The sequence below is a fragment of the Salvelinus alpinus genome, chromosome 4 (genome assembly GCF_045679555.1).
Source record: "Salvelinus alpinus chromosome 4, SLU_Salpinus.1, whole genome shotgun sequence".
NCBI classification, from domain to species: domain Eukaryota; kingdom Metazoa; phylum Chordata; class Actinopteri; order Salmoniformes; family Salmonidae; genus Salvelinus; species Salvelinus alpinus.
Genome location: NC_092089.1, coordinates 27,929,752 through 27,953,768, shown reverse-complemented (window position 1 = coordinate 27,953,768; position 24,017 = coordinate 27,929,752). Strand labels below are relative to the sequence as shown.

At 41.2% G+C, this 24,017-nt stretch overlaps 1 protein-coding gene across 1 annotated transcript in view; it reads right to left on the bottom strand.

Moving 5' to 3' along the window:
- LOC139573193 (protein FAM171A1-like) overlaps positions 1-23,565 on the bottom strand; it is a 61,763-nt gene extending 38,198 nt beyond the window's left edge. Inside the window, exons 1-3 of the mRNA XM_071396385.1 lie at positions 23,267-23,565; positions 9,073-9,300; positions 1,308-1,400 (exon numbers count right to left, since the gene is read on the bottom strand). Coding sequence (XP_071252486.1) covers positions 1,308-1,400; positions 9,073-9,300; positions 23,267-23,378 — 433 coding nt within the window. The 5' untranslated portion in view covers positions 23,379-23,565. The remainder of the gene's footprint in view (positions 1-1,307; positions 1,401-9,072; positions 9,301-23,266) is intronic.
- Positions 23,566-24,017: the final 452 nt, after the last annotated feature.

Here is a 24,017-nt window from a genome sequence, read left to right as displayed (position 1 = left end):
AGGTGGTCTGGTATTGATCTGAATGTCCAGTTTTGAAGGAGGTCTGGTATTGATCTGAATGTCCAGTTTTGAAGGAGGTCTGGTATTGATCTGAATGTCCAGTTTTGAAGGAGGTCTGGTATTGATCTGAATGTCCAGTTTTGAAGGAGGTCTGGTATTGATCTGAACGTCCACTATTGGAGGTGGTCTGGTATTGATCTGAATGTCCAGTTTTGAAGGAGGTCTGATATTGATCTGAACGTCCACTATTGGAGGTGGTCTGGGATATAATCACATCAACAGGACTGGAGTAACAAAATGGAGGAGTTAGTTCCAGGTAACAGCTTGGACACGGTGTGAGATGTAGCAGAGCATGTGTGTGTGTGTGTGTGTGTGTGTGTGGGGGGGGGTTCCTGTGCCAATCCAAAACCCCCCTCATCCTCTTCCCCTCCTAAGAGTTCCCTCTCTTTTCTTCCCTCTATAATGGACATTGCACCATTCCCTCCTTCTCTCCATCCCCTCTCTTTCCCCTTCTCTCCATCCCCTCTCTTTTCCCCCGCTTCTCTCCATCCCCTCTCTTTTCCCCCGCCTTCTCCCCATCCCCTCTCTTTTCCCCCGCTTCTCCCCATCCCCTCTTTTCCCCCGCTTCTCCCCATCCCCTCTTCCCCCCTTCCCCTCTCTTCCCCCATCCCATTCCCTCTCCCTCATCCCCTCTCTTCCCCACCCCCTCTCTTCCCCCTTCACTTTTCATTCTCTCTCCTCCTGCCACATGACAAGGTTTATCGCTCCCCTGGGCTTCCAGGTTCAAAATACCATGATATAACACACTGTGTGTGGATAGGGGCCACTGTATGCACCAGACCATAGCATGATTATCCTGCCCTCCTGGAGGACGGACACACACAGCTCAGTCAGCAACATTTAAAGGAGTAGAAGCAGCAGAACCTCACTCAGAGAGGATGGCAGAGCAGGAGAAGAGCAGATGGTATGGGACACTCTAAATGAGTGTGGTTATTGAAGACGAACACCCACACACATAGCAAAACAAGCACACTGATCAGACACACGGCAGACAAAGATACATGTTATAAGATCACATCTAATTTAATCTTATCTAATGTAATTGCTCCTGACTGATTGACAGAGGACACATGCTGCCTGTGTGTGTGTGTGTGTGTGTGTGTGTGTGTGTGTGTGTGTGTGTGTGTGTGTGTGTGTGTGTGTGTGGGTCTTTCATTAGAGAGATGTTTTAAAGGGGTGGACATCTTTCATTATTAATGTGTGTGAGGTCACTGGGCCAGGGACCGTGTCTCAGTACTCTCTCTCACCTTGGGATCCAGAGTTAATGTGTATCAGGTCTTCATACACCATCAGAGTGGCAGCTCTCTCTGGTAGCAGCTCCAGACTGAGAGAGGAAAACACTGGAATACACACACACACACGTGTCATTTTTACATTTCATCAGACGCTTGGCGTTGCAAGCACCATGCTCTACCAACTGAGCCACATGGGACCCACCAGTCACTCATTTATTCATCACAATAACCCACCCTGTGGCTCATTTTTATTCTCACTAATAAAAGGTAAACTATTGAATTTTGGTTTTCCTCAACTTCATGACATATTCTAGACCTAGTGGTTTCTTTATTTTCTAGCATTGTGGTTTGTAGAATTTTTTTTTTTTTAAGATCTTACTTGACTAGTTTAAATCTCCAGCTTTCCCTTTTCCATTCTCTGTGATCTACCTCTACTGTTAAAGCCTTGGATGGTGTTTTTCATAGCGCCCTTCGTTTTATCACAGGAAACAGTTTAATTACTCAACACTGTATTCTTCACCAAAAGCTAACATCACTATTAAAACTTAAAATGACAAGTTCTTAAACCTGTTCACAGGGTTGGTTAACTGGAGACTCCTTTGGTGTCTAGAGAGTTAGGTAAATCAGCCTTTAATTTCCTTGCACCTTACGTGTGGAATGATCTACAATACACTTTAAAATGGGAGGAATTGGTGCCTCTATGTCATGTCAGACAGTTGTTAAGGGGCCTTTTTACAGAAGAATGTGTCTCTTTTTTATGATTGTGTTTTGCTTTCGTGTATTGTTGTGTATAATAATGTGTATTTTATTCTGTATATGAATGTGTAGTTTAATGTGTTTATTGTATTTTGATGTGTATTGTGGTGCTATACAGGGCTCACCTGGAAGAGAGACCTCGACTCCCTGTCTAAATAAAGAGACGCTGGTCTCAGCATTGACTCCCTGTCTAAATAAAGAGACCTTGTATTCAGCATTGACTCCGTCTAAATAAAGAGACGCTGGTCTCAGCATTGACTCCCTGTCTAAATAAAGAGACGCTGGTCTCAGCATTGACTCCCTGTCTAAATAAAGAGACGCTGGTCTCAGCATTGACTCCCTGTCTAAATAAAGAGACCTTGGTCTCAGCATTGACTCCCTGTCTAAATAAAGAGACGCTGGTCTCAGCATTGACTCCCTGTCTAAATAAAGAGACACTGGTCTCAGCATTGACTCCTTGTCTAAATAAAGAGACGCTGGTCTCAGCATTGACTCCCTGTCTAAATAAAGAGACCTTGTTCTCAGCATTGACTCCCTGTCTAAATAAAGAGACCTTGTTCTCAGCATTGACTCCCTGTCTAAATAAAGAGACGCTGGTCTCAGCATTGACTCCCTGTCTAAATAAAGAGACCTTGTTCTCAGCATTGACTCCCTGTCTAAATAAAGAGACCTTGTTCTCAGCATTGACTCCCTGTCTAAATAAAGAGACCTTGGTCTCAGCATTGACTATCTGTCTAAATAAAGAGACCTTGTTCTCAGCATTGACTCCCTGTCTAAATAAAGAGACCTTGTTCTCAGCATTGACTCCCTGTCTAAATAAAGAGACGCTGGTCTCAGCATTGACTCCCTGTCTAAATAAAGAGACGCTGGTCTCAGCATTGACTCCCTGTCTAAATAAAGAGACCTTGTTCTCAGCATTGACTCCCTGTCTAAATAAAGAGACGCTGGTCTCAGCATTGACTCCCTGTCTAAATAAAGAGACGCTGGTCTCAGCATTGACTCCCTGTCTAAATAAAGAGACGCTGGTCTCAGCATTGACTCCCTGTCTAAATAAAGAGACCTTGGTCTCAGCATTGACTCCCTGTCTAAATAAAGAGACGCTGGTCTCAGCATTGACTCCCTGTCTAAATAAAGAGACACTGGTCTCAGCATTGACTCCTTGTCTAAATAAAGAGACGCTGGTCTCAGCATTGACTCCCTGTCTAAATAAAGAGACGCTGGTCTCAGCATTGACTCCCTGTCTAAATAAAGAGACGCTGGTCTCAGCATTGACTCCCTGTCTAAATAAAGAGACGCTGGTCTCAGCATTGACTCCCTGTCTAAATAAAGAGACCTTGGTCTCAGCATTGACTATCTGTCTAAATAAAGAGACCTTGTTCTCAGCATTGACTCCCTGTCTAAATAAAGAGACCTTGTTCTCAGCATTGACTCCCTGTCTAAATAAAGAGACGCTGGTCTCAGCATTGACTCCCTGTCTAAATAAAGAGACGCTGGTCTCAGCATTGACTCCCTGTCTAAATAAAGAGACACTGGTCTCAGCATTGACTCCCTGTCTAAATAAAGAGACACTGGTCTCAGCATTGACTCCCTGTCTAAATAAAGAGACACTGGTCTCAGCATTGACTCCCTGTCTAAATAAAGAGATGCTGGTCTCAGCATTGACTCCCTGTCTAAATAAAGAGATGCTGGTCTCAGCATTGACTCCCTGTCTAAATAAAGAGATGCTGGTCTCAGCATTGACTCCCTGTCTAAATAAAGAGACGCTGGTTTCAGCATTGTCAAAGACTCCAGCCACCCTAGTCATAGACGGTTCTCTCTGCTACCGCACGGCAAGCTGTACCGGAGCGCCAAGTCTAGGTCCAAGAGGCTTCTAAACAGCTTCTAACGCCAAGCCATAAGACTCCTGAACAGCTAATCAAATGGCTACCCAGACTATTTGTATTTCTCCCCCCCTCTTTTATGCCGCTGCTACTCTGTTATTATTTAAGCATAGTCACTTTATTAACTCTAACTACATGTAGACATTACCTCAATTACCTCGACTAACCGGTACCCCCGCACATTGACTCTGTAACGGTACCCCCTGTATATGGTCTCGCTATTGTTATTTTACTGCTGCTCACTTTTATTTCTTATTCTTATTTGTATTTTTTAAACTGCATTGTTGGTTAGGGGCTTGTAAGTAAGCATTTCACTGTAAGTTCTACATTTAATGTATTCAGCGCATATGACTAATAAAATTTGATTTGACTCCCTGTCTAAATAAAGAGACACTGGTCTCAGCATTGACTCCCTGTCTAAATAAAGAGACCTTGGTCTCTGCATTGACTCCCTGTCTAAATAAAGAGACCTTGGTCTCAGCATTGACTCCCTGTCTAAATAAAGAGACCTTGGTCTCAGCATTGACTCCCTGTCTAAATAAAGAGACGCTGGTCTCAGCATTGACTCCCTGTCTAAATAAAGAGACACTGGTCTCAGCATTGACTCCTTGTCTAAATAAAGAGACGCTGGTCTCAGCATTGACTCCCTGTCTAAATAAAGAGACCTTGGTCTCAGCATTGACTCCCTGTCTAAATAAAGAGACGCTGGTCTCAGCATTGACTCCCTGTCTAAATAAAGAGACCTTGTTCTCAGCATTGACTCCCTGTCTAAATAAAGAGACGCTGGTCTCAGCATTGACTCCCTGTCTAAATAAAGAGACCTTGGTCTCAGCATTGACTATCTGTCTAAATAAAGAGACCTTGTTCTCAGCATTGACTCCCTGTCTAAATAAAGAGACCTTGTTCTCAGCATTGACTCCCTGTCTAAATAAAGAGACGCTGGTCTCAGCATTGACTCCCTGTCTAAATAAAGAGACGCTGGTCTCAGCATTGACTCCCTGTCTAAATAAAGAGACGCTGGTCTCAGCATTGACTCCCTGTCTAAATAAAGAGACCTTGTTCTCAGCATTGACTCCCTGTCTAAATAAAGAGACGCTGGTCTCAGCATTGACTCCCTGTCTAAATAAAGAGACGCTGGTCTCAGCATTGACTCCCTGTCTAAATAAAGAGACGCTGGTCTCAGCATTGACTCCCTGTCTAAATAAAGAGACCTTGGTCTCAGCATTGACTCCCTGTCTAAATAAAGAGACGCTGGTCTCAGCATTGACTCCCTGTCTAAATAAAGAGACACTGGTCTCAGCATTGACTCCTTGTCTAAATAAAGAGACGCTGGTCTCAGCATTGACTCCCTGTCTAAATAAAGAGACGCTGGTCTCAGCATTGACTCCCTGTCTAAATAAAGAGACGCTGGTCTCAGCATTGACTCCCTGTCTAAATAAAGAGACGCTGGTCTCAGCATTGACTCCCTGTCTAAATAAAGAGACGCTGGTCTCAGCATTGACTCCCTGTCTAAATAAAGAGACCTTGGTCTCAGCATTGACTATCTGTCTAAATAAAGAGACCTTGTTCTCAGCATTGACTCCCTGTCTAAATAAAGAGACCTTGTTCTCAGCATTGACTCCCTGTCTAAATAAAGAGACGCTGGTCTCAGCATTGACTCCCTGTCTAAATAAAGAGACGCTGGTCTCAGCATTGACTCCCTGTCTAAATAAAGAGACACTGGTCTCAGCATTGACTCCCTGTCTAAATAAAGAGACACTGGTCTCAGCATTGACTCCCTGTCTAAATAAAGAGACACTGGTCTCAGCATTGACTCCCTGTCTAAATAAAGAGATGCTGGTCTCAGCATTGACTCCCTGTCTAAATAAAGAGATGCTGGTCTCAGCATTGACTCCCTGTCTAAATAAAGAGATGCTGGTCTCAGCATTGACTCCCTGTCTAAATAAAGAGACGCTGGTTTCAGCATTGTCAAAGACTCCAGCCACCCTAGTCATAGACGGTTCTCTCTGCTACCGCACGGCAAGCTGTACCGGAGCGCCAAGTCTAGGTCCAAGAGGCTTCTAAACAGCTTCTAACGCCAAGCCATAAGACTCCTGAACAGCTAATCAAATGGCTACCCAGACTATTTGTATTTCTCCCCCCCTCTTTTATGCCGCTGCTACTCTGTTATTATTTAAGCATAGTCACTTTATTAACTCTAACTACATGTAGACATTACCTCAATTACCTCGACTAACCGGTACCCCCGCACATTGACTCTGTAACGGTACCCCCTGTATATGGTCTCGCTATTGTTATTTTACTGCTGCTCACTTTTATTTCTTATTCTTATTTGTATTTTTTAAACTGCATTGTTGGTTAGGGGCTTGTAAGTAAGCATTTCACTGTAAGTTCTACATTTAATGTATTCAGCGCATATGACTAATAAAATTTGATTTGACTCCCTGTCTAAATAAAGAGACACTGGTCTCAGCATTGACTCCCTGTCTAAATAAAGAGACCTTGGTCTCTGCATTGACTCCCTGTCTAAATAAAGAGACCTTGGTCTCAGCATTGACTCCCTGTCTAAATAAAGAGACCTTGGTCTCAGCATTGACTCCCTGTCTAAATAAAGAGACGCTGGTCTCAGCATTGACTCCCTGTCTAAATAAAGAGACGCTGGTCTCAGCATTGACTCCTTGTCTAAATAAAGAGACGCTGGTCTCAGCATTGACTCCCTGTCTAAATAAAGAGACCTTGGTCTCAGCATTGACTCCCTGTCTAAATAAAGAGACGCTGGTCTCAGCATTGACTCCCTGTCTAAATAAAGAGACCTTGTTCTCAGCATTGACTCCCTGTCTAAATAAAGAGACGCTGGTCTCAGCATTGACTCCCTGTCTAAATAAAGAGACCTTGGTCTCAGCATTGACTATCTGTCTAAATAAAGAGACCTTGTTCTCAGCATTGACTCCCTGTCTAAATAAAGAGACCTTGTTCTCAGCATTGACTCCCTGTCTAAATAAAGAGACGCTGGTCTCAGCATTGACTCCCTGTCTAAATAAAGAGACGCTGGTCTCAGCATTGACTCCCTGTCTAAATAAAGAGACGCTGGTCTCAGCATTGACTCCCTGTCTAAATAAAGAGACCTTGGTCTCAGCATTGACTCCCTGTCTAAATAAAGAGACGCTGGTCTCAGCATTGACTCCCTGTCTAAATAAAGAGACACTGGTCTCAGCATTGACTCCTTGTCTAAATAAAGAGACGCTGGTCTCAGCATTGACTCCCTGTCTAAATAAAGAGACGCTGGTCTCAGCATTGACTCCCTGTCTAAATAAAGAGACGCTGGTCTCAGCATTGACTCCCTGTCTAAATAAAGAGACCTTGTTCTCAGCATTGACTCCCTGTCTAAATAAAGAGACGCTGGTCTCAGCATTGACTCCCTGTCTAAATAAAGAGACGCTGGTCTCAGCATTGACTCCCTGTCTAAATAAAGAGACACTGGTCTCAGCATTGACTCCCTGTCTAAATAAAGAGATGCTGGTCTCAGCATTGACTCCCTGTCTAAATAAAGAGATGCTGGTCTCAGCATTGACTCCCTGTCTAAATAAAGAGACGCTGGTTTCAGCATTGTCAAAGACTCCAGCCACCCTAGTCATAGACGGTTCTCTCTGCTACCGCACGGCAAGCTGTACCGGAGCGCCAAGTCTAGGTCCAAGAGGCTTCTAAACAGCTTCTAACGCCAAGCCATAAGACTCCTGAACAGCTAATCAAATGGCTACCCAGACTATTTGTATTTCTCCCCCCCTCTTTTATGCCGCTGCTACTCTGTTATTATTTAAGCATAGTCACTTTATTAACTCTAACTACATGTAGACATTACCTCAATTACCTCGACTAACCGGTACCCCCGCACATTGACTCTGTAACGGTACCCCCTGTATATGGTCTCGCTATTGTTATTTTACTGCTGCTCACTTTTATTTCTTATTCTTATTTGTATTTTTTAAACTGCATTGTTGGTTAGGGGCTTGTAAGTAAGCATTTCACTGTAAGTTCTACATTTAATGTATTCAGCGCATATGACTAATAAAATTTGATTTGACTCCCTGTCTAAATAAAGAGACACTGGTCTCAGCATTGACTCCCTGTCTAAATAAAGAGACCTTGGTCTCTGCATTGACTCCCTGTCTAAATAAAGAGACCTTGGTCTCAGCATTGACTCCCTGTCTAAATAAAGAGACACTGGTCTCAGCATTGACTCCCTGTCTAAATAAAGAGACACTGGTCTCAGCATTGACTCCCTGTCTAAATAAAGAGACACTGGTCTCAGCATTGACTCCCTGTCTAAATAAAGAGACACTAGTCTCAGCATTGACTCCCTGTCTAAATAGAGACCTTGGTCTCTGCATTGACTCCCTGTCTAAATAAAGAGACACTGGTCTCAGCATTGACTCCCTGTCTAAATAAAGAGACCTTGGTCTCTGCATTGACTCCCTGTCTTAATAAAGAGACACTAGTCTCAGCATTGACTCCCTGTCTAAATAGAGACCTTGGTCTCTGCATTGACTCCCTGTCTAAATAAAGAGACCTTGGTCTCTGCATTGACTCCCTGTCTAAATAAAGAGACCGTGGTCTCAGCATTGACTCCCTGTCTAAATAAAGAGACCTTGGTCTCTGCATTGACTCCCTGTCTTAATAAAGAGACACTAGTCTCAGCATTGACTCCCTGTCTAAATAGAGACCTTGGTCTCTGCATTGACTCCCTGTCTAAATAAAGAGACCTTGGTCTCTGCATTGACTCCCTGTCTAAATAAAGAGACCGTGGTCTCTGCATTGACTCCCTGTCTAAATAAAGAGACCTTGGTCTCTGCATTGACTCCCTGTCTAAATAAAGGCTGAATAAAAATCATAGAGAAAAAAGTTGTCCTCTTTCCTCCTCCTTTCTCTGTCTTCCTGTCACTCCTCCTTTCCTTTCTCTGTCACTCCTAAATTGTCCAGTGCTGATAAGCATGTGTGTGTGAACAATCTGAAAGTGTTGTGTGAGGATAATGGGGGTGGTCACTTATTATAATAAAGCTGTAATGGGGCACCCTCATTATCCTCACACACCACGTTCAGATTGTTCACACACACACTTTGTAGATTTTACTACTTTGACCTACCGGGCAGTCTGGTGGGTCTCCAGGGGGCGGAATTTGGCACGTAGCCCTGTCTGGTTGCTGTGACAACCAGCAGGGTTCCAAGGCGGTAGGGAAAACGCAAGTAGGCATTGCCGTCGGCAGCAGAGGTCTCTGTGGTTACAGGGGTGTGGTTTGCGAAGAGCTCGATGGTGGCTCCGCCCAGGGGCTGGTGGGTGCTGGCATCACTCAGGTGAACCTTCAGAGTCACCTCTACACAGAGAGAGTGCGAGAGTTACACACACGGCTAAGTAAGCGTCAGTGATGTAAAGTAAGATAAGTACAAAAAATACTTGAAAGTACTACTTTTTTGGGGTAACTTTTACTTCACTACATTCCCAAAGAAAATAACGTACTTTTTACTCCACACATTTTGACTGACACCCAAAAGTACTCATTACATTTGGAATGCTTAGCAGGACATGAAAATGGTCCAATTCACACACGTATCAAGAGACCATCCTTTGTCGTCATCTCTACTGCCTCTGATCTGGCAGACTCACTAAACAGAAATTCTTCATTTGTAAATGATGTCTGCGTATTGTACTGTGCCCCTGGCTATCCGTACATTTAAAAAAGAAGAAAATTGTGCCGTCTGGTTCGCTTAATATAAGGAATTTGAAAGGATTTATACTTTTACTTTTGATACTTAAGTGTATTTTAAACCAAATACTTTTACTCAAGTAGTATTTACTGGGTGACTTTCACATTTACTTGAGTCATTTTCTATGAAAGTATCTTTACTTTTACTCAAGTATGACAATCGGGTACTTTTTCCACCACTGGCAAGCATGCACCACACAGACTCAGGCTCAGGCTCGTCACTAATTGTCTGTAATTAGTTGGCCTTCAATCTCTAATGAGTCCCATTTGATCTGAAAATGAACCAACTTAGCCGAATGAAGCGTATCAATGTCCAGTCCAACAGAAAATGAATCCTAGAACAGAGCCTATGATATAGCCTAGGTACATACAGTTGAAGTCGGAAGTTTACATTCATCTTAGCCAAATACATTTAAACTGAGTTTCACAACTCCTGACATTTAATCCTATTAAAAATTCCCTGTCTTAGGTCAGTTAGGATCACCACTTTATTTTAAGAATGTGAAATGTCAGAATAATAGTAAAGAGAATGATTTATTTCAGTTTTCATTTCTTTCATCACATTCCCAGTGGGTCAGAAGTTTACATACACTCAATTAGTATTTGGTAGCATTGCCTTTAAATTGTTTAACTTGGGTCAAACGTTTTGGGTAGCCTTCCACAAGCTTCCCACAATAAGTTGTGTGAATTTTGGCCCATTCCTCCTGACAGAACTGGTGTAACGGAGTCAGGTTTGTAGGCCTCCTTGCTCACACATGCCTTTTCAGTTCTGCCAACAAATTACCTATGGGATTGAGGTCAGGGCTTTGTGATGGCCACTCGTTTTTAAACCACTCCACAAATTTCTTGTTAACAAACTATAGTTTTGGCAAATCGGTTAGGACATCTACTTTGTGCATGACACAAGTCATTTTTCCAACAATTGTTTACTGACAGATTATATTCACTGTATCACAATTCCAGTGGGTCAGAAGTTTACATACACTAATTGACTGTGCCTTTATACAGCTTGGAAAATTCCTGAAAATGATGTCATGGCTTTAGAAGCTTCCGATAGGCTAATTGACATAATTTGAGTCACTTGTAGGGGTACCTGTGGATGTATTTCAAGGTCTACCTTCAAACTCAGTGCATCTTTGCTTGACATCATGGGAAAATCAAAAGAAATCAGCCAAGACCTCTGGTTCAAGTCTGGTTCATCCTTGGGAGCAATTTCCAAACGCCTGAAGGTACCACGTTCATCTGTACAAACAATAGTACGCAAGTATAAACACCATGGGACCACGTAGCTGTCATACCGCTCAGGAAGGAAACGCGCTCTGTCTCCTAGAGATGAACGTACTTTGGTGCGAAAAGATCAATCAAAGAACAATAGCAAAGGACCTTGTGAAGATGCTGGAGGAAACAGGTACAAAAGTATCTATCCACAGTAAAACGAGTCCTATATCGACATAACCTGAAAGGCCGCTCAGCAAGGAAGAAGCCACTGCTCCAAAACCGCCATAAAAAAGCCAGACTATGGTTTGCAACTGCACATGGGGACAAAGATTGTACTTTTTGGAGAAATGTCCTCTAGTCTGATGAAACAAAAATAGAACTGTTTGGCCATAATGAACATCGTTATGTTTGGAGGAAAAAGGGGGAGGCTTGCAAGCCGAAGAACACCATCCCAACCATGAAGCACGAGGGTGGCAGCATCATGTTGTGGGGGTGCTTTGCTGCAGGAGGGACTGATGCACTTCACAAAATAGATGGCATCATGAGGTAGGAAAATGATGTTGATATATTGAAGCAACATCTCAAGACATCAGTCAGGAAGTTAAAGCTTGGTCGCAAATGGGTCTTCCAAATGGACAATGACCTCAAGCATACTTCTACAGTTGTGGCAAAATGGCTTAAGGACAACAAAGTCAAGGTATTGGAGTGGCCATCACAAAGCCCTGACCTCAATCCTATAGAACATTCGTGGGCAGAACTGAAAAAGCATGTGCGAGCAAGGAGGCCTACAAACCTGACTCAGTTACACCAGTTCTGTCAGGAGGAATGGGCCAAAATCCACACAACTTATTGTGGGAAGCTTGTGGAAGGCTACCCGAAACGTTTGACCCAAGTTAAACAATTTAAAGGCAATGCTACCAAATACTAATTGAGTGTATGTAAACTTCTGAAACACTGGGAATGTGATGAAAGAAATAAAAGCTGAAATAAATCCCTCTACTATTATTCTGACATTCCACATTCTTAAAATAAAGTGGTGAACCTAACTGACCTAAGTCAGGGAATTATTACTAGGATTAAATGTCAGGAATTGTGAAAAACTGAGTTGAAATGTATTTGGCTAAGGTGTATGTAAACTTCCGACTTCAACTGTGTATATACACAGTAGTCCATACAGGAGTCAGGATAAGCTTTCTGACTCCGTCACATTTGACATTGGCAGTTAACAGCCAATCATAGTGAGTGGCCAAAAGCATATTTCCTGGTTACCAGCCAATAGCGAGGCTCTGTCAAAACAATGGGCCCTTTCGCTGTTGATGCCTGAGGAAGGAAATCTCTGAGCACACCTTTATTACTGTCATACACTTTCCTGGAAACTGCTGAATAACATACTTCCATTAAACCATTAACTCTGTTGGATAGCAGAGCATTGTAAAGCTGGCCACACACACACACACACACACACACTAGTTCATGCAGTGCCAGAGCTAAACTGGGACAGAGCAACAACCCATTCTCTCAAGTGGAACACCCACACTGGCCAAGCTTATCTAGGCTAGACCTTTGATAGGGCCCTATAAAATCTGCAGAACTTTTTAAAAATTATTATAATTTCAACTTTATTTAACCAGGTAGGCCAGTTATTTACAACTGCAACCTGGCCAAGATAAAGCAAAGCAGTGCAACAAAAAACAGCAGAGTTACACATAGGATAAACAAAAGTACAGTCAATAACACATAGGATAAACAAAAGTACAGTCAATAACACAATAGAAAATCTATATACAGTGTGTGCAAATGGAGTATGGAGGTAAGGCAATAAATAGGCCATAGTAGCGAAGCAATTACTATTTAGCAAATTAACACTGGAGTGATAGACGTGCAGATGATGATGTGCAAGTAGAAATACTGGTGTGCAAAAGAGCAAAAAAGTAAATAAAAACAATGAGGATGAGTTAGGTAGTTGGGTGATTGATTCTGTTTATTTCCCCCCCCAAAATTCCGTTTGTTTTTCCAGGTTTCTGTTTCCCCCTGTTTTTTTCAGGTTCACTCTCAAAATTGCACTTCTTTAAAAGAAAAACAAAATAAATCAGAGGTCTGGGATTTTTTGGTGGAAATTAGGATTTTTGGGTGTAGATAACCTTTAATTCCAGTGAGCACCTAAGGTTTTTTGTAGCCACATGTGATGGTAGAGTTTACAAAACAAATACACACTGGATTGATGAAATAATCCTAATATTATTCTGCCAGCTCAGCATAGGATACTTAGTAGTTAACATTTCATTGAGAAGTTTTTTGTGAAAGCATTTCCATCTACCAGAAGACTGTTTTCATTAGCATCATCGCTAACCACTACACAAAGTGGTAGCTGCACGCACCTCACATACACAGACAGGGGTATTCTGGAATGGGAGACAGATGGTGAAACCCCAAGTTTCACAAGAGAAATCCAAGTATTTAGAACACTTTAGTTTCAGTGAGCGTGAGTTAACCTTGGCAAGGGAACACTCACCTTTACCCAGGCCAGAACGCTGTGGCGAAAGGCACTGAGCATGAGTCAAACGGTGTGAGTCAGTGAGACAGAGAGAGACAGAGAGAGGACAACCAGAAAAAGAGAGCTAGACCTTTAAAAACAGAGTATGCACACACACACACATTTCAGCTTGTTTCATAAAGGAGCTTGGCTAACAGCTTAACGGTGACTTGGTACCAACACTAAACAAATGTCTGGTCTGGCAGGTTATGTAAACAACAGTAATGTGTGCTAATGGCTAACAAGGATACTTTAGCCATACTTCATCACTGAAATAACTAGCAGCTCAGTCCAGTACAGTCACCTACAGCAAGAGGAACAATTAATTTCATCAACTCAAGACACACACCTTCCTCATCTCTCTGCTATTACACTATCTACTTACTCCTGTGTCGTATACGTGCACACGCACCCACGCAAGCACACCCTCTCACACACACCCCCTGTCAGAAACCCTGTCTCACACACCCTCTCACAAACACACACACCCCCTCTCACAAACACACACACACACCCTCTCACAAACACCCTCTCACAAACCCTCCCTCACACACACACCCCCCCCCTCTCTCATCTACACGTCCTCTTGTGACAGACGCTTGTCTCTGTGATAAGGGGAGTGGTGTCTGATCATTGGCCCTTAATTAAGACTGAAAGGGTGTGCCCCTCCCCCATACCGTACATACACATCCTTTACCCTTACATAGACACACCCACACTTACCTCGTCCCCCAACCATGCTCTCCCCCCACTCCTCATCTCCCCAGGCTGGATGATTATTCAGGTAACAGACACAGTGACACACAGAGGGTCAGACAGATACAGACTACAGGAGACGGACTACTACAGATTAGAGGTCGACCGATTAATCGGAATGGCCGATTAATTAGGGCCGATTTCAAGTTTTCATAACAATCGGAAATCTGTATTTTTGGACACCGATTAATTAAAAATATATATATATTTTACACCTTTATTTATCCTTTATTTAACGCTCTAACCACCTGATTACATTGCACTCCACGAGGAGACTGCCTGTTATGCGAATGCAGTAAGAAGCCAAGGTAAGTTGCTAGCTAGCATTAAACTTATCGTATAAAAAACAATCAATCATAATCACTAGTTAACTACACATGGTTGATGATATTACTAGTTTATCTAGCGTGTCCTGCGTTGCATATAATCGATGCGGTGTGTATTCGCGAAAAAGGACTGTCGTTGCTCCAATGTGTACCTAACCATACACATCAATGCCTTTCTTAAAATCAATACACAAGTATATATTTTTTAAACCTGCATATTTAGTTAATATTGCCTGCTAACATGACTCGTTGCGAACTGTGAAGACTATTTCTTCCTAACAAAGACAGTCAACTTCGCCAAACGGGGGATGATTTAACAAAAGCGCATTTGCGAAAAAAGCACAATCGTTGCACGACTGTACCTAACCATAAACATCAATGCCTTTCTTAAAATCAATACACAAAAGTATATATTTTTAAACCTGAATATTTAGCTAAAAGAAATCCAGGTTAGCAGGCAATATTAACCAGGTGAAATTGTGTCACTTCTCTTGCGTTCATTGCACACAGAGTCAGTGTATATGCAACAGTTTGGGCCACCTAATTTGCCAGAATTTTACGTAATTATGACATAACATTGAAGGTTGTGCAATGTAAAAGGAATATTTAGACTTAGGGATGCCACCCGTTAGATAAAATACGAAACTGAAAGAATAAACGTCTTGTTTTCGAGATGATAGTTTCCGGATTCGACCATATTAATGACCTAAGGCTCGTATTTCTGTGTGTTATTATGTTATAATTAAGTCTATGATTTGATAGAGCAGTCTGACTGAGTGGTGGTAGGCAGCAGCAGGCTCGTAAGCATTCATTCAAACAGCACTTTCGTGCGTTTTGCCAGCAGCTCTTCGCTGTGCTTCAAGCATTGAGACGTTTATGACTTCAAGCCTATCAACTCCCGAGATTAGGCTGGTGTAACCGATGTGAAATGGCTAGCTAGTTAGCAGGGTGCGTGCTAATAGCGTTTCAAACGTCACTCGCTCTGAGACTTGGAGTGGTTGTTCCCCTTGCTCTGCATGGGTAACGCTGCTTCGAGGGTGGCTGTTGTCGATGTGTTCCTGGTTCGAGCCCAGGTTGGGGCGAGGAGAGGGACGGAAGCTATACTGTTACACTGGCAATACTAAAGTGCCTATAAGAACATCCAATAGTCAAAAGGTATATGAAATACAAATCGTATAGAGAGAAATAGTCCTATAATTCCTATAATAACTACAACCTAAAACGTCTTACCTGGGAATATTGAAGACTCATGTTAAAAGGAACCACCAGCTTTCATATGTTCTCATGTTCTAAGCAAGGAACTTAAACGTTAGCTTTCTTACATGGCACATATTGCACTTTTACTTTCTTCTCCAACAATTTGTTTTTGCATGATTTAAACCAAATTGAACACGTTTCATTATTTATTTGAGGCTAAATTGATTTTATTGATGTATTATATTAAGTTAAAATAAGTGTTCATTCAGTATTGTTGTAATTGTCATTATTACAAATACAATTTTTTTAAATTTAAATTTAAAAAAAAAAAAAAATAAAAAAAAAAAACGGCCGATTAATCGGTATCGGCTTTTTTTTGGTACTCCAATAATCGGTATCGGCGTTGAAAAATCATGATCGGTCGACCTCTACTACAGATTATCTATCTAGGTTGCCCGAATATATCACTTACCTAACTAGTTGCAACAAACATTTTAAGTTTCACTGTAGTGGATTTGGGAGAGGGAGGTATTTAAATGGTGCATCACTTCCTGTCCCAGTGTTCCATCCTTCTTTAGGGGTACCAGCCGTGCTCACTCTGAAGAGCTCCCCTGGGAGACTGGGTGCGCGCACACTCGCACACACACACACACACACACACACACACCGCCCCCCATTCTGATCCAATAAATCTCTGGTGGCATCATCCTTATACAGGCTACAGCCCTCTGAAAAAAGTGCATCGCAAAAACACACACACGCATGTAGGAAGAGAAATGTTGTGTTTCAGCAGCCCTGTTAAACCAGTCGTTCTCTCAGTAACTGGCTCTCGGTCGGTCTGTCTGTGTGCCATATGGAGGATAAAGGCATCAAAGGGAGTTTTTCCTGACCTGATGCTGAGATCTACCACAAACTAGCCCAAGCAACAGCAGCCAGAGCAGCAGGGCGCGTGTGAGACAGACATTATGGGTGTGAGAGGTAGAGCCAGTGTGTATCATTATGTTTGTGTGAGTGTGTGCAGATGTTATTGAACAGACCCTGCTGTGAGGTAGAGGGAGTTGGACATCATCACTGAGCCATAATAATGGCAGGAGGACAGTAGCATCCTCTGTCTGTGGCTACTAGCGGCTCTGATGGAGGGCTACTGCTATCAAAGGTCAACTGGTTGTGCTTATGGTATCCATGGTCAGTGGTTATTAAACTGTCAAATCTGGTCCTAGATACTGTTAACTCCTGGTGTGTGTACCGGTCCAAACCCTGCTGGTGATTTCTCCCCCCGCTCAACGCAAACACACAAAAATGCAATAGGATAGGAATAATCCACCACAACATCTTTAACATAACCTACCAAATTCTCTCTTTAAAATATCCTGATCAATATTCCAGTACAGTAAATGAGTAGGCAGAGATTACAGTAGAGAGAGTATAATCCCCTCAACTCTGCAGGAGAGGAGAGAGGGGGGCTTTCTTTGATACCATCACAACCTTTCAAACTCCTCCTTGGCGCACTAGGAAACTACAGTGTTCTGTGTTCTACGAAAATAAATCCTTTGAGTCATCTCATTAATATTTTGGGGATTCCCCATCTCTCTCCGTTTCTGCTCTTATTAGGTCTATTTATCGTACACTCTCCATTTCCTTCATCGCTTCCTGGTTTTGTGTGTATAAAGACATGGGGATCGAGCATGATAGACTACTTTGTTTTTTCGAAGAGGTCTTGTTTCAGAATGAGGGGTGCTGGTGTTGTTCTGTCTCTCTGTGGCATGGCGACCCAATCTGGGTTAGGGTGGAGAAACTCACAGACATAGTGGACAAACTGCAGAAAACATACTCAGGTACTGTGTGGATTTATATGAAACCTTCACTTTCAGTGACACAAACAATGCAAACTGACTTGAAGGTATATTTGAAGCGTTTCATTCCAAAACACTATTTATCAATTTTAGGAAATGTTGGTAAATGATATTTATTTTTGTTTAAAGAACTTCTGAAAGAGATGTGTGTTTTTCCCCCATCTAATCATGACTTGTTAAATGACACATGTTTGTTTGAAACTTATCACTAGATTGTTTGTCTCTAGAAAATGAAACGATCACATTTTGTTTTAAAACGAGATATATCCACCTCACTCACTGAGAAAAAAGTAGCACTGCAAGGTTTTACACAGTCTGTGACAAATATATATAGTGGGGCAAAAAAGTATTTAGTCAGCCACCAATTGTGCAAGTTCTCCCACTTAAAAAGATGAGAGAGGCCTGTCATTTTCATCATAGGTACACTTCAACTATGACAGACAAAATGAGAAAGAAAAAAATCCAGAAAATCACATTGTAGGATTTTTTATGAATTTATTTGCAAATTATGGTGGAAAATAAGTATTTGGTCAATAACAAAAGTTTATCTCAATACTTTGTTATATACCCGTTGTTGGCAATGACAGAGGTCAAACGTTTTCTGTAAGTCTTCACAAGGTTTTCACACACTGTTGCTGGTATTTTGGCCCATTCCTCCATGCAGATCTCCTCTAGAGCAGTGATGTTTTGGGGCTGTTGCTGGGCAACACGGACTTTCAACTCCCTCCAAAGATTTTCTATGGGGTTGAGATCAGGAGACTGGCAAGGCCACTCCAGGACCTTTCTGGATTTTTTTCCCTCATTTTGTCTGTCATAGTTGAAGTGTACCTATGATGAAAATTACAGGCCTCTCTCATCTTTTTAAGTGGGAGAACTTGCACAATTGGTGGCTGACTAAATACTTTTTTGCCCCACTGTGTGTGTGTGTGTGTGTGTGTGTGTGTATATATATATATATAATTATTTATTTATTTATTTATTATAAATCAGACCCACTGCAGTCAACAAAAAACAAAAAATCCTGTGTTTTGTATTACATTTCCAAACTATAAAAGTTGGAATAATATTGTGAAAAATATGATAGTGCCATTTTAGTGTAAGAGCTGTTTGAAAAGAAACATCAGCCTGTTTTGGTGGAATGGAGTTTCGGGCTGCCTGATGACTTCACCAGGCGGTACATTACTTGATAGACCAATAATAAAGTTATTAACAGCTAGTTTTCAGTTTCTCCTTCCCCACTCAGACCACTCCCAGATAGTCCTAGCTCAATTATTGCTTAAGAAATTGCTCTTCGCTAAAAAGCTATTTTTGTTAATTGTTTACCATTATAATGGAAAACAATCACAGTAAGACAGAGATAAAAACGGCTGCATTGGACATTTAATAAAGAATTGTACAAATGATACATTGGTGACGTCAACACGCACATACATACATTTTTAAGTGTATATATATATGTATCAATACAATAATATGAGATCTGGGCTCTGGTCAAAAGTAGTGCACTATATAGGGAATAGGGTGCCATTTGGGACTAGGCCTAACTCTAACCAAACACTACAGCATGAGGCTAATTCATCATGTTTTGAATTCATATGTTAAATATACAGGATAGAAACATTGTAATCCAGCTAAACAATGGATATGTATATTTTTCCAACAAAACCATTTGTAATACACATTAAAATCTATGAACTAAAAATCTGAGGACAGTAATATTTTACACACACATAAATAATAATAATTGATTAAACTTTTATAGTGCTTTTCATTGCAAAGAGAATCTCAAAGCACTTGTTAAGCAAAATAAACAGCTAAATGTAATGTAAAAATAAATTTAGGCTACAACAATAGCTAGATCAGCTGGATCAAGTCGGAGTGCTTCTTCAAGCCTCCAGCAGATGGGCCGCGGCGGGCATGAGAGGATTTAGAAGCTCTGCTAGATGGTCAGCAGAGGTGCTGGTCGGAGGTGGTGGTCATGTCAGCATGTACAAGGACAGGCAGCTCGATGTCATCAGGGCATCTCCTCGCCTTCAACTTCTCTGCTAGCTAGCATTAGCTAGTTTGTTGACAACACTGATTTTCATCAAGTTACAGGCAGGAATCCAATTCATGATATCAATACTTGATCTGCACACATTTAGCTATTGAAAAATACACATTTGGTAAAATAAAATACATACAAACAATGAAATATGTACATCAGAAATAGAGGAAGGACTAAAAACAAACAAAATATAACTATTGTAAAATAGATTGTTTCTGTAAAATGTGTATAAGATGTATAAACTGAAGGTAGAAGCCTAAGTGTTTATTAGTTTACTCCAATTGGGGGAAGGGTGTTAGGGTTTGCGGGGAATAATAAAGATATATTCTTTAAAAAGTATGTATATAGGTATGAGTATGTATTAGAGGTCGAGTGATTTCCGATTTCAAATTTTCTTAACAATCAGTAATCGGTATTTTTGGACACCGATTGTGGCCGATTTTTTCATCTTTATTTAACTAGGCAAGTCAGTTAAGAACACATTCTTATTTTCAATGACGGCCTAGGAACGGTGGGTTAACTGCCTCGTTCAGGGGCAGAACGACAGATCGATCTTGCAACCTTCCGGTTACTAGTCCAACGCTCTAACCACCTGCCTTACATTGCACTCCACGAGGAGCCTGCGTGGCAGGCTGACTACCTGTTACGCGAGAGCAGCAAGAAGCCAAGGTAAGTTGCTAGCTAGCATTAAACTTATCTTATAAAAAACAATCAATCTTAACATAATCACTAGTTAACTACACATGGTTGATGATATTACTAGTTTATCTAGCTTGTCATGCGTTGCATATAATCGATGCGGTGCCTGTTCATTTCTCATCGAATCACAGCCAACTTCGCCAAATGGGTGATGATTTCTGTCACTTCAGATCTGTGTGCGTGTGTGTGTATTTTTGTATTATATTAAGTTAAAATAAAAGTGTTCATTGTTCATTCAGTATTGTTGCAATTATTGCAATCATTATTGCAAAAATGTGTGTGTATGATATATATATAAAAAAAATATTTAAAAAAATTTAAATAAAAATCGGCCATTTAATCGGTATCGGCTTTTTTTGTCCTCCAATAATCGGTATCGGTATTGAAAAATCATAATCGGTCGACCTCTAATAAGAACATCCAATAGTCAAAGGTATATGAAATACAAATCGTATAGAGAGAAATATTCCTGTAACAACTACAACCTAAAACTTCTTACCTGGGAATATTGAAGACTCATGTTAAAAGGAACCACCAGCTTTCATATGTTCTCATGTTCTGAGCAAGTAACTTAAACGTTAACTTTTACTTTCTTCTCCAACACTTTGTTTTTGCATTATTTAAACCAAATTGAACATGTTTCATTATTTATTTGAGGCTAAATTGATTTTATTGATGTATTATATTAAGTTAAAATAAGTGTTCATTCAGTATTGTTGTAATTGTCATTATTACAAATAAATAAATAAAAAATCGTCCGATTAATCGGTATCGACTTTTTTGGGTCCTCCAATAATCAGTATCGGCGTTGAAAAATCATAATCAGTCGACCTCTAGTATGTGTATATGTGTATGTATATTTACCCCCCAAAATATATGGGGGATTGGGAATGATGCAGACAATTACATTGATGGAAGCAACAATCTATCCGCAATATTAAGCTGATCCACCCCTTTTAAAATTAAAAATAATTTAAAAACAATGAAATATGTACAGAATTTGCTAATAATATAGCTACTGTTACGATGATAGCTAGGCTATAATATCTCTCTTTTTTCAAATGTAATTTGAAGGTATAGAACAGACACTGTACTTTATTCAGTGTTTCGCCGAGTGCTTTCTTCAACAAAAATCACAGATCTTATTCAGTCCCTCTTAATCCAATAATTAGGTCATTGATTTCGTTCTGACAGAAACACATACATGTATTACAAAATGATAGATCTGGTGGAAAACTGTTGTGGCAATCCCTCAACCAATACGGGTGTTGTGCTAGTGCATGTGTGTATAAAGCACTGTTATAGTAGTCTCTGTGCACAAGCAGTGTGTGCTGCATTGCAGTGTGTCATATGCATAGGCACACACACAAACAAACACACTCTTCAACATGATTTGGTCTTCCTGGCACCCTGTCCTCTAGCCCTGGCTGCAGTGAGTCTGTTCCCAGCTGTAGTGTATTATGGGTTGCAGAAATGAGAGTTGGATCTATAATTATGTGTCTGTCTGCATCCATGTTGCTAACTATGTGTCGTCTGTCTGCCTCCATATATATATGGATAGCTATGTGTCATCTGTCTGCCTCCATATATATAGTTAGCTATGCGTGAGGAGAGGAGAGAAGAGGAGAAGCCCTCAGTATCAACAAGAGCCCCAGGGAGGGTCTGAAGGTTAGACAGAGAAACAGAGAGAGAGAAACAGAGAGAGAGAGAGAGAAACAGAGAGAGAGAGAGAGAAACAGAGAGAGAGAGAGAAACAGAGAGAGAGAGAGAAACAGAGAGAGAGAGAGAGAAACAGAGAGAGAGAGAAACAGAGAGAGAGAGAAACAGAGAGAGAGAGAAACAGAGAGAGAGAAACAGAGAGAGAGAGAAACAGAGAGAGAGAAACAGAGGGGTGCTGGCAGCTAGTCTTGGAAGCACTCTTCTCTTTAAAAGAAGCGAAGCTTTGGAGTGGCTGAACGAAATACATCTGCAGCGATTCTAACTACGCTTTACAGTGTGTGTGTATTGCCATTTCACTCATGTCTGTAACAATGAATAAAACCACAGAATGATACAAATAGGTTCGCTGGGCCCAGCCTAAACCATTTCCAGCACTGCCCCCAATTCAGCTCCATCTCAGCAGGAGGCTGTGAAGGAAGAGGCAGTGAAGCAAAAGCCACCTGTCATATACTGCCTTTCACTCATTTATGAGAGATGGTGGTGTGTGAGAGATTCCTCCTCCCACTCACATCTGCAGCATCTAGCTTATAATCATGTCTGGAGGAATCTACTGCATACGTGGTCAAATCCATACACAAAATGCATGAACGTTATCTCTCTCGTGGAATACTGCTAGTCTGAATACAATCCATTACACAATGATACATTGCATCAAAAAAACATGCTCAAATTACATTTCCACCTCATCTGAATAAAGACAAGTAAAACATGTTTTAGCTAAGGCTTGCACCAAAATTATCCATTACAATTGAGAGGCTGCAGAAGAACTTTGCATCAACTAACGTTAGCTAACGTTACAGTAGCTAACTAGCTAACGTTAGCTAGCCTCTTGCCAACAACATGCAATATCAGCTAGGTCTAGCTATCTAGCTAGGTAAGATGGTGCGGTGTTTTTGTTTCAGTTGAGGACACGTTGTGAGACACAAAAGCACTTCAAACCATTCAAATTATATAATACCTTGGCTAAATGAAACATGAACAACCACAGAGAGATAACGGATGTATACAGTTTCATGGCTGAAAAAGCCTGCCAAATTAACGTTATATAACTAGCCAATTGAAAAGCTAACTAACGTTGCTAGATAACTATCTAAAGTTAGCACATAATAAGCCACCAACGCCAAGTTATCGCTATCTATACAAGTAGCTAGCTAGCAAGACGAACATATTGGGCATAACATCTCACAAGTACTTTGAATAAAGTGAACCATTTGTATCAGCTACCTACCTTTTAGAGCGTTGTCATCTTGCAGGGTTTTGGTTACCGCTTTCCACACATTGCATCCCAAAAGACAGAGAACTATCGCTGCGGTCCTGCTCAAAACCCCGACCCTCATCATTGCAGATGTCACACAAAAAAATTGTTCAAATAAATATAAAATATTGTCTGGCTACATCAATATATTGCAAGACTCCATATTTTGTAGCATTAGCGTTCCCTCTATTTTCCCCTTCAGTATGTCCCGTTCAGTTCTTCATCCCACTCCTCCTGCTGCTCCGTCGGATCTTTTTTTTCTTAAAAAAGAAAGTCACTAAAGCCAGGGCGGCCCCACGTTAACTATTCCGACACCAGACGCTCCCCCAACAGGCGCCTAGCAGAATCATGTGTGGGGTTTGACCGCCATCTTCAGGCGACTTACTGAAGTGGTTGTCTGACCACCGCAAGTTAACACATGTTGAAGAGTTGACTGCTTTATGATGATAGTCTGTATTTGTTTTTATTTAACCATAATAACTCGCCTAAACATTTTTGATCTGAAACAATACTGATGAAAAACGCCATTTAACCAGAGATGTAATTCCTACTTGCTACTAACAACTATACTGTCCACTAGCACTGAGCAATTGCTGCTTTTTGAGGTCGGTTCGGTTTCAGTTCGATTATTAATACATCACGTTTTTCGATTACGATTTCGATTATTATTTTAAACATGAAATGCACTATGCATTATATGGGTTGAATGTTGTAATAACACAGA